This window comes from Callithrix jacchus, chromosome 8, assembly GCF_049354715.1.
Source record: "Callithrix jacchus isolate 240 chromosome 8, calJac240_pri, whole genome shotgun sequence".
Lineage (NCBI taxonomy): Eukaryota > Metazoa > Chordata > Mammalia > Primates > Cebidae > Callithrix > Callithrix jacchus.
Window position 1 is genome coordinate 35,930,434 of NC_133509.1, and position 12,217 is coordinate 35,942,650.

Here is a 12,217-nt window from a genome sequence, read left to right on the forward strand (position 1 = left end):
GCTCTGGTGCAGCCTGCCATATAGACCTGTATCCTTAGGGTCCTACTTTCAAAATGACATGTTAGATGGGCCATCGTTTTGGGGGATTAACTTAGCATTACACCATGTGCCTCAGAGTGTTTAGGTTCATCTGATGATGAAGCGTAGGAGGGTAATAAAACAACTCTGAAATCATGATGAGCCACAGGAGGAGGGTCTTCATGGTGGGAAGCATATGCAGATCTCCTTGCATACGAACCCTGTAACTTACTGGGTGATAGACAAATCACCGAACCTATTCGTTTCTTCATCTACAAAATGAAGATGATAATAGTAGTAACTATACCAGAGTTGTTTGGAAAGGAATAAAATGCAGCACGGTCCCTGGCACCCAGAGTGTGCAATAAATAGTAACTGCTAAAATAACTCCCAGGCATCTGAAAATACTCAATTTGTTTTGCATGACTAGGCCCCTTTCCAAAAGTTGCATAAATACACTGCCTAGAGAATGCAGTTCTTGCTCTCTTCTTTTAGGAGCTCCAAAACACTGTGCAGAAACTTTGTTTATTCTTTTTGCAAAGCTAGGAGGGTGGGAAAGAGAAAGGGTTACAGTTTTCCATTTCACAGATGGGAAATCTGAGGCATAGAAAAAGTAAATTACTTGCCAAATGTCACAAAAAGCCAGCAGCAGAGCTATAATCGGTCATGAACCCCCAGTGCAATGCAGCTTGTCTTCACCTTTCAAAAGTCAGGGGTAAGCAACTTCTGTCTGAGCTTTAATACCATCAGTCTAATTTCTCAGATTTTCTGTAGCTGCTGATCTTGAGAACCTTTGAAGCTTTGGGGAAATCACATGGGTGATTTGACCTTAAATCTCATGCCACTGGCAAAAGATTAATTGCTAAGACCTGGAAAGGGGCCAGACAATTCTGTGTAGCTGAATAGCTGCATCGTCTAGGGATGTGACTGTCCTGACAGATTTAGTTAGTACATAATTGATAAATCTAGAGTTTGTATAGCTTCGCTTCACAGAGAGATAAGGCAGTGGGCTCCGAGGGTTGACATTTACAGAAGCTCTCCCAGTGTTTTGTAACACTGAATCTAGGTTTTCTATCCTCTTCCTCTGAGCATTGCTCATTTTCTGGTACTCTGTTCTCAGCAGGCAATATGATCAGGGCATCTGACAAGAGTGCCACCTCACCCAGTGTAAGCAAGAAGCAAGAAGCCGCCTAAGTGTAGCAGTGTCATATGACTGCTTTGAAAGTCTTATTTACCCTGATCCAGTGCAGGCTGAGTCAAAGAGAGATCCAACACATTATATAGCAGCTAGGAAATTTTCGTCACAATCAGAATCCAAAAAGATAAAAGGCACCCAGATACAACATCAAAGCTTGGATAGTGGGCCTAAACCTCGGGCAGGCAATTTTACACTGCTTGACTCCTGTTCCAGGCTAAAATGTGTCGCAAGACCCTTTTAGCAATGTGAACTCTGACAGGCCCCCAGAAACCTCAGCTGTTATTTCTCTGACTTTGGTCACCTACTCCACGAAGTATTTTGCTTATCGAAAGGAATTGCTGGTGGATATTTTCCATTCTAATTTGTATCCAGAGCCTATAGAGTTTATTGTAAGATCTTATTATCTTTTCTTAATCTTTGCTGTCTAGTTTTATGTTTCAATCCACGAGGCCTTGTTGTGTGTCTGATATATAGCCAGTGTACTTCTGTAATTTTGTCACTTCCAGTTGTAAAACATCTGACCCACTAGCTTAGGTCAGTAAATCTGGCTACAGTGTGCAAGGTCTTCTGTTGGTTTGTTTTTGCATGGTAGTGAATAAGGACGGTACTAAGTAGCCTGTCTTGCCCTCACAAATAGAAATCCAGGAACTTCATGTATCATAACTTAACACATAGCGCTATTTTTCTTTTTTCTTTTCTTTTTTTTTTTTTTTTTTTTTTTGAGAAAGAGTCTTGCTCTGTCATCCAGACTAGAGTGCAGTGGCATGATTTCAGCTCACTGCAACCTCCACCTCCCTGGTCCAAGCGATTCTCCTGCCTCAGCCTCCCAAGTAGCTTGGATTACAGGCACACACCACCACACTTAGCTAATTTTTTGTATTTTTAGTAGAGACGGGGTTTCACTTGTTAGCCAGGATGGTCTCAATCTGACATCATGATCAGCCCACCTCAACCTCCCAAAGTGCCGGGATTACAGGTGTGAGCCACTGCGCCCAGCCATGTGGTGCTATTTTTCTAAGCTAGTTGTGACACATTTTCTGAATACAATTTACTATGATATATTATGGAATTTATTTTTTCTTTTGGAGACAGAATTTCACTCAGGCTGCAATGCAGTGGCATGATCGTGGCTCACTGCAGCCTCTACCTCCCAGGCTCAGGTGATCCTCTCACCTCAGCCTCCCAAGTAGCTGGCACTACATATCACTCCCGGCTAATTTTTGTATCATTCATAGGGATGGAGTTTCACCATGTTGCGCATGCTGGTTTTGAACTCCTGGGCTCAAGTGACACACCCATCTTGGTTTCTCAAAGTACTGGGATTAAAGGCATGAGATACCTCACCCAGCCAAAATATATTACTTTTATTAAAGGGTAATATGTAAAAATCATTTTTAAAAATACACTATGTATAAACAATTATTTTTATTGCATATATACCATTTTAAGTATTAAAAGTTTTTAAGATTGTTTCTAGAAACTTTATAGCTCTGAGTTAAGTAGGTGATTTTTTTCTTCTTTCATCAGAGGAGTTAGAGAGATTAGAACAGGAAAGACTAGCATTGGAAGCCACCATCAAAGACAACGAGTGTGAAGAGGGAAGTGGAGGCATCCGAGCCTTGTTTAAAAAAGCCAGCAAGTTGAACATCACCAAGACAACGCCTAAAAACGGTAAGTACTTTTTAAAATTTGCCAGAAAGTTTACAAGATGAGTCACTATTTGAGAATCTATAAAGAGTCTGAAGTCAGGATTTAAGATGTTGGGGCATTGAGTGTGCGTAGGAACTGAAAAATTTATTTCTAGAAGGTAGTATGGATAAAAGGTAGCCGCTATTGTCATTTAGCAACATCATTAACTTTGCTAATCATTAGCAAAGTTAACATCATTAGCAACTTTGTACCATCTTACTGTCAAAAATTATTTTTAAAACGTAATATTTGGTTTGGGAGTCAAATAGTGCTTAAGCAGATTGCATGCCATAAAATAGAAATTTCTCAGTTAAGATGGAAAGGTGATATAGAAATTTAAGAGTCGATACCCAAACTGTCTTAGCCACACACACCCTTCCCTTGCAGACATTTCAGGGAACTGAAAGATGACTAGTACATATGGTATCCAGCTAGAACACTGATTTCAAAAAAAGCATCTTTATCACAAACCAGAATGCAGGGCTTAGAACTTTATTGATACTTACAACCTGTAGATTTCATCTAAACAATAGACTTATCTGTGAACTTCTGGCATGCAGTCCTGGGACAGAGGATCAGAGGATGGGAGAGCTTGTTATACGTTTTATAAACAGATGATTCAAACGTTTGTTTTCTGGAAAATTACTTTCCAAAACGCTATAGGTTTGAGTTTAATGAGGTACACAGTGACCTCTGCTGGTCGAAAATCAGAATGTTACCAGGCATTTCTTACTGTGCGCATGTCCTGAAGTTACTGAAGTCATACTTCGGTTTGAGGCCAGGAAAAGATGGTTTCTCTGGGAGGGTCTCCAAATCAAATAGCAGGATCCAAGTGGAGACTTAGCAGGCTTCTGGTCTAGGTTGACCGGCGCCAGTCCTTTAAAGAGGCTCTTCGACAGGGCCGTCTCTTACCCTGTAAATAGGCTCTCCTACTATAGCCCACGGATGAAATTTCACCTATAAAATAATAGTTTATATTTCTAAAGAGAATGATGAGAAATCCAGTTAATGCCCCACTTCAAATACTCTGGGGTCTTGAGTTCCGGGGATATCCCATGGGCTGTGACCTATTCCTTACAGTCCACCTTAAAATGATGTAAATGATGTGTTTGAATTCAAGTTGAAGCTACATCAGGACTTTTAGGGTGAAAATATTTAAATAAAACTGTTTCTGGATGCTAACTACTATTTTCTTTTCTTTCTAATTATTTGGTTTAGTTGTGAGAAAAGTTAACAATCCATTAAATATGCTCTGTTAAGTGGTACAGTCTGGAAAATAATGGAAAATTTAAAACTCATAGCCCAATAGTGTGCTCTGGGGAGAGCTGGGGAGAGGGAAGCATTAACGTCCTTATTATGACACCAGGACTTGTTATTTATTCTGGAGGCTTATTTCTGCATCACAATACTTGTTTTGGCAAAATATACTCTTCCAAAAGTCAACATGTCAAATTGTTTTTGAAAAGTAGTAATACGGTGTACTGTTTTAATACCTAGAAGTTTAAACGCAGCTCTAAAGTGGCCCCATTCACTACTCTGGGCTTCTGTTAGTTGTCAACTCTTTTGAGTTCTAGATCAGAACCAATCCTGCCCCCAGGCGAGTATGAACAGGAAGCCTCTGGATGTTCTAACTTGCCTGTAAGGGCAGAGCTTGGTCCATTTTGTAAATAAATTTTTCTTCCTCAGTGGTCCCAGGGATGTAAAAAACAATATCAGCTCATTGCTTCAGAACTGACAGACCCTAAACATGGCAACGGCACAAGATAGAACAAAGCATCTTCAGAACCTCTTGGATCAGAGTGAAAGCTCTGAAGAGGCTGTCATCACCTCTTTGAAATAGAGCACAGGGCTGACATCACCTCTTTGAAATAGAGCAATAAAGTCACAACTTACGAAGACACAGATATGAGAAATACTATGTACACTGTGGCAAAGAAACCCCTCCTGGCAAACAGGAACAAGGGTCCTGCCCCAACACTGGCCTAGTTCCCTGGTGCACTTTCATTGTATCCATCTTAGGGTAGAAATTGCATTTAAAACAAAATTTAACTATTTTCTATGCACCCTTAATTATAACTGAAGTAAAGATGTTTTGTATTTCCATATTTTCTAGCTTTTATTTTCATCTATTCACACAGATTCAAATAGCTCAAATGGCTTTACCTTAGCTTTACAAGATTTCTTGAAAACAGAGGAGTAAGCGAGGCCAACTATAGGACCAAATAGTCATAGAGAATTCAAGATGCACATGGTCACCAGGCACAGTGGTTCACGCCTGTAATCCCAGCAGTTTGGGAAGCAAGGCAAGCGGATCACCTGAGGTCAGGAGTTCGAGACTAGCCTGACCAACATGGAGAAATCCTGCCTCTACTAAAAATACAAAATTAGCTGGGCGTGGTGGTGCATGCCTGTAATCCAAGCTACATGGGAGGCTGAGGCAGGAGAGTTGCTTGGAACTCAGGAGGCAGAGGTTGTGGTGAACCAAGATTGCATCGTTGCACTCCAGCCTGGGCAACAAGCGCTAAACTCCACCTCAAAAGGAAAAAAAAAGATGTGCATGGCCCCTGGCAAATTTTATAAACCAGACCTGAATGGAATTTAAACCAAAGTAGTGCTTCATGAATCAATTCCCTAATTAAAGGATATTTCTGATTCTATAGCTTATTTCTAGAAAACAACTTACCACATGTTCTTTAAGTAAATATAAAAATATTAATATTATTAAGTTGATTTATATCTGAGATTTGGAGAAATGGGGATATTCTGGCTATTAGCATTATTACATGCCTAAATAATAACTCCATTCTGAGACAGACTACTAAAAGACAGATTACTAAAGGTCTGAAAATAATCCATTGCTTTTTAATAAAAACTATAATCATAAAGCTGTTTTACTTAACTGTTAACTGTCAATATTTTATTTAACTATTGAAGGTGCCCTAAATTATTGTGAGATTGGATTTTTACCTCTGCCTTTTGAAGAATGGTCACTATTTATTTTAAGTATAATAAACAGGAATCTGTGACGTTTTCTCTATTTTCACCAGTAGATTGATTAGAAAGTTATTTTGTTCCTGCCCTCAAAAGCAAACAGATGCATCAATCCCTCTTCCGTTTCAGATGGCAGCATTAACACAATCCAGTCAATGCATGTGGGAGAGTTCAACCAGAAACTGGTGGAAGCCAGCACTCAATTTAAAAAGAAACAAGAAAAAGGCACAATTGATGTTTGGTGGTTGTTTGATGACGGAGGTAAAAACTTTCAGAAAATACACAAGGGAGAAGAATTTCAGTTTTGATAAACTTAAAACTGCCTAAGGAGGTATAGAGAAAATACTGGTTAGAGAATTTCTGTGTTCTCCAAAGACTGGAACTATAAAGAACCATGAATGTGGGAATGAATAAACATATAAAGCTATTCATGTCCTCCCATTTAGAAATACTCATCCTGTCTAATTTACTCTTTATTCCAGGGTTAACACTTCTTATCCCCTATATCTTGACTCTCAGAAAAAAATGGAAAGACTGTAAGTTAAGAATCTATGTCGGAGGGAAGATCAACCGCATTGAGGAAGAAAAAATCGCGTAAGTAGTTTACCACTCACGTGTTAGGTCATTTCAGAGGTCCATTGCTTTAATGCTTTAATTTTAATAACTTTAATGTCTCCGGGACACAATAGACTTAAAGACAAAGCCACCAGAATAGCCTCATTTTTACTTGGTTTTCTGGTCAGTAAATAATTTGCATACTTTTCCTGATCGCTGTCTTCAAGAAGGTCCTCTGACCCTCTGCCACAAATGCTTTCCAAAAGGAATGTGCCACCGAAGCCTCATCTCAAGTCTTGAATGGAAGATTCGTTATCTCATATAATGCTTATTTTGTTCTGACCAGTAAAAGCCTCCAAGAAAAGAAGAGCTGAAGGAATTTGTGTCCAGGTGTTTTTTTCTGGGGGAATTCAAACCTCCTAATTCATGGTAGTCACTCTTAGCACAGTATATGTAAAAGAGAACTAAATGGAGGGACTGCACCTGGATTCTAGCCCCAGCTCTGCCATCAAGGAGCTGCAGGACTTTGCGACAGTCACCAAACATATCTGGGCTCCCAGTTTCTCCTTTGTAGTTTGAAAGCGTTTAAAGGGATGACTGTAGAGAACGCTTCTCATTTAAAAAATAAAAATCTCACAGGGTAAGTCTGTATCTTTCTCATTAATTTAGCCATTGAGGGCTGATGCCAGTTGTGAGAATAATAAGCACGCTGAGAACATGACATATCTAGAGGTCTCTGGTGGAAATCCAGAAAACCACCTTCAGCGGCTCTTATTTCCTCAGGGCATATTTAAGCTCTGAGCCCTTCCTGGAACTAGCACTTCTAGAAGTCATAAAATAATGACAGGCTTTATTCAGTAATTTTTAATATATTCTCCTCCCTCTTAGGATGTATTGGGCTGTGAATGTGAATATGTCTGTCTATCTGTATCTATCTATAAACACACACACACACACACACACACACAAATACGTAGTTATACATTGCTACATTGTTACATTCTGAAAAATATGTCAGGCAATTTCATCATTGTGCAAACATCATAGTGTGCTTACACAAACCTAGATGGTCTAGCCTACTACACACCTAGGTTATATGGCATACACTGTTGCTCCTGGCTACAGATCTGAGCTCAGTACTGTAGGCAATTGAAACACAATGGTAAATATTTGTGTATCAAAACATAGAAATGGTACAGTAAAAATACAGCATAAAAGATGAAAAATGGTCCACTTGTATAAGGCACTTACCGTGAATGGAGCTTGCAGGACTGGCAGTCGCTGTGGGCAAGTCAGTGAGTGAGTGGTGAGTGAAAGTGAGGGCCCGGGACATGACTGTGGACTGCTGCAGACTTTATCACCACTGTATACTTGGGCTACACAAGATTTATACGGAAATATTTTTCTTCAAAGCTGGACCTGGGAATAAAAAATACTTTTTTCGATAATAAAGTAACCAATTAACCTTAGCTTACTGTAAATTTTTTACCTTATAAATGTCTATGTTTTTGACCCTTTTGTAATAACACATAGCTTGAAACATATTGTACAGCTGTGCAAAAGTGTTTTCTTTATATCCCTATTCTGTAAGCTTTTTTCTATTTTCAAAAATTTTCTTTTTAAATATTTTTGTTAAAAACTGAAACGCAAGTGCACACGTGAGTGCAGGCCTCCCCAGGATCAGGATCATCAATACCACTGTCTGCCACCTCCACATCTTGTGTCCCCCTGGAAGGTCTTCCAGGGCAGTAACAGGTATGGAGCTGTCATCTCCTGTGATGACAGTGCTTTCCTCTGCAATACCTCCTGAAGCACCTGCCTGAAGCTGTTTTACAGTTCACTTTTTTTTTAATAAGTAGAAGGAGTACACTCTAAATAATAAAAGGCATAGTATGTAAACATATAAGCTGGTAACAACCGTTTATTACTGTGATCAAGTATTATGTACTGTCTGTAATTGTATGTGCTGTGTTTTTATATGACTGGCAGTGCAGTAGGTTTGTTTACGCCAGCATCACCACAAACGTGTGAATAATATGTTGTGCTATGACATTACAACACCTATGACATCACTAGGTGATAGGAATTTTTCAACTCCATTATAATCTTATGGGACCACCATCATACATGCAGTCTGTCGTTGACCAGAATGTTGTTATGTGGTGTATGACTGCATATATATTATGCATATATGTCTTTTCAATCAAAGAAGTATATTATATATATTTAATTCCACTTAAAGAGGATCATATTAGCATGGAAACTAACATAATGTCTATAATATTTTATATTTAATAAGGCTGGCAATATTTTGTTGAAACAATTAGTATAATTTGAAAATGTTTTGTGACTTAGATGGTAGTATGACATCAATGTTAAATTGTCCAATTTAAAAAATCTGCTCTCTTTATATAAAAGATTGTCCTTGTTCTTAGAAACTGCTCACTGAAAAATTTAGGGGTAAAGGTGCCTGATATCTGCAACTGACTTTACAAGAATAAAGTAGATAGGTAGATAGATGGGGATAGAAGTAAATAGATAGATAAATACAAAGAGAGAGAAACAAAGACAATGGTAAATCAAACGGGACAAAGTATAAATAATTGGTGTCTGGGAGTTCTGTGTATTATCTTTACAATTTTTCTGTAAGTTTGCCATTATATCAAAGTTATCCATTGCTGGGAAAAAAATCTCATATAAATATATATGATGTTGTATAATTTCATAATTTATGTTTATATATTATATAACATATATAATTTATGTGTTTATAGATATAATTAATCATATATAATTTATCATATTATGCTATATTATGTGATAGCTATTTGTCAGTAGTTTGTGAGGAACTCTATAGAAATTATCACTAATATGATAGTCCGTACATATTAAGACTTGCTATCTTTCAAATCATAAAAAATGTGGACAAATTTGGATTCTGTTCCCTGGGATGTAAATGTAGAGTTGGATTGGCTGTTGTCAATGTCTGCATCTAGAGGGGTTTTTTTATGCCATCAGTGAAAGAGCTTGGCCCACACTTAATGAGTTCATCAAGTACTGTAATAAAAATCAAACACCAACCAAAAGGCCTCTGTCTGAAAGCTAAGCTGAAATGAGATGTGATTTCTTTTGATATCTTAACTCAAACACAAAACTCTTTGATTGAAAATAGTTAAATATCCAACGATGAAGTATTTTCCTTTTATATTTTCAGAATGGCGTCCCTTCTGAGCAAATTTAGGATAAAATTTGCAGACATCCATATCATTGGTGACATCAACATTAAGCCAAGCAAAGAGAGGTATGAAATATTTAACAAGATCCATTGATAACCCATGGTACTCTCTCGTTCTCTTTTGTGTTGATTTTCAGACAGTAAAAATGTTACGTATTTACTGCAGTGACTTCGTAATAGGATCTAATAAGGGCCTTTAAATAATCATGACATAGAACTAACGAATACATTCTAAAGGGAAGAAAAGCTTTTGTAGTGAAGACAAGCCTGAGAGGGAGAACTGTTGAAACAGATTAGTCAGTATTTTAGAGTTGCCCTTCCTGTTCTTGGTTTCTGTGGCAGCAAGAGTAGCCGGAAGTGCAAGGTCATACTATTCCGACCAGAGCCATCAGGACAAGTTTTGTTATTCAGAGTTACTGGTGGGCAGCCTGGATGGGGAGCTCTGATGGAGCAGATGTGGAAACAGCTTGTGTCTTCTTGGCACACTGGCAATACCAACACTCCAGGGCCATTTTAGCTTTGAGGCACTAAAGACTCAACAGGTAAGGCCTGTGAATTTGGGGGGCAGACCTCTAAAACTATCTGAAGCCTGGAAAAGAAATGCATTGGCTTCAAAATAAAAAAAAAGAAAATGACAAAATCAAAGTAATCATTTAAATATCTTCAAAATGTGGCATCATTTTAATCCTCATTAATTGTTATATTTATCAACTCCATCATTGTCTTCTTCAGCTCAGGCTGCTCTAACAAAATGCTATGGACTGGGTGGATTAAAAAACAGATACTTATTTCTCACAGTCCTGGCAAAGTTCTGGGAAGTCCAAGTTCAAGGGTGCAAGAAGATTGCTAACTTACTCAATTCCCTTTGCAGGCCCTCTTCCTGGTGTGTAGATGGCCACCTCCTTACTATGTCTTCACACGGGGAGAGAATTCTGCTCTTTCTCTTCCTGTAAGGGCACTAATCTTTTAATAGGGTTAATAGGTTTTTTGAGATGTGGTATCACTCTTTCACCCAGGCTGGAGTGCAGCAGTGCAATCTCAGCTCACAACAATTTCTGCCTCCAGGGCTCAGGTCATTCTCCCACCTTGGCCTTCTGTAGGGCTGATGGCCCACAGGGTCATGGGGTATCCCTTATGCTGTGCTGAGGCACAGGATCCAAGAAATAAAGAGACAGGACACAGAAGTACAAGGAAAATGCAGCTGGGCTTGGGGGGCCACACCACCTATGAGTGGAATTAGGTGAGGCCCCAAATGTCCAGAAGCATAAGTATTTATTGTGTATAGATTAGGGGGCAGGGCAGTGAGTGAAGTCATCTTTAAGGATACTGATAGGGTCGTGAGCAATAAAAAAAGGGGTCCACCCCCATTAGGTCACCGAGGCTGGGAGGTTGACAGTGTGCAGCAAGGGGTCCATTCCTATTAGGTCATTGAGGCAAGGGCCGTGTGTAGTAAGGGGTCCACCCCCATTAGGTCACCGAGGCATGGAGGCGGGCTGTGCACAGTGAAGAGGGTGCAGTGTGCAATACCTCTATCTATGGGCAAGCTACTGAAAAGATTTAAAGGAGGATGCTTTAAGTCACATAGCAGTGACAGAGCTGTCAGGGGCTATGCCACCTGCTGGCAGCTTCCAATGAGTTCTGTAGGGGAATGCTTTTCGAGCAGCACAGTAACAAGAGCTATTAAAGTTCACAGTCACCAAGGTGTGATTGCCAGTTTGAAGGCAGCCTTCCACAAGAAGTGGAGCAAGGTCCTACAGCTCCTTTATCAGAAGGAGTGGCTCTTGCCCCAAGCCTGCCATACAGCGGGTATCTTTACAATACTGAACGCTGCCGCCTGGGCCATGGCTTCTTGTCCGGGTATAACTGTTTTTCCTTTAAATCATGCTCTGCACTGTGTCTGCTCTAGGCATTCCTCTGATTATAAACTAAGACATAGTTTTATATATATATATATATATATATATACACACACACACACACACACATATATAAATATATATACATATATATATAAATACACATATACATATATATATAAATAACTGAGTGGTAAGATATTCTTTAGCACGCATTCTATGAACTAATATATGATTATATAGAGAGAATTGTATAAATGGAAATAATTGAGCAGTAACACTGTAAACTGAGTCATTCTCCAAGCCCTAATTCTATAAACTAATATATGATTATATAAAGGATTATATGAAAGGAAATAACTGAGTAGTAACACTATAAACTGAGATATTCTCCAGGTCTTAATTGTGCCAGGATTCTGCTTCCCGGTACCTATATGGGGGGTTACCCACAGCCTCCTGGGTAGCTGGGACCACAGGCACATGCTACCACACCGGCTAATTTTTTGGTAGAGACAAGCTTTTGCCGTGTTGCCTAGGCTGGTCTCAAGCTCCCGAGTTTAAGCAATCTGCCCGCCTTAGCCTCCAAAAGTGCTGGGATTATAGGCACAAGCCATCGCACCTGGCAACACTGATATTTGAAAACAGTTGTAGATTGGATCTTCACAGTAGTTTGCA

General features: G+C 39.2%; 1 protein-coding gene across 2 annotated transcripts in view; it reads left to right on the forward strand.

Annotated features, from left to right (window-relative positions):
- Positions 1–12,217, forward strand: part of SLC12A1 (solute carrier family 12 member 1) — a 98,706-nt gene that overhangs the window by 75,485 nt on the left and 11,004 nt on the right. For both annotated transcript variants that reach the window (XM_035259601.3, XM_035259600.3), the window contains exons 20-23: positions 2,744–2,887; positions 6,026–6,157; positions 6,379–6,490; positions 9,666–9,752. In XM_035259601.3, coding sequence (XP_035115492.2) covers positions 2,744–2,887; positions 6,026–6,157; positions 6,379–6,490; positions 9,666–9,752 — 475 coding nt within the window. The remainder of the gene's footprint in view (positions 1–2,743; positions 2,888–6,025; positions 6,158–6,378; positions 6,491–9,665; positions 9,753–12,217) is intronic.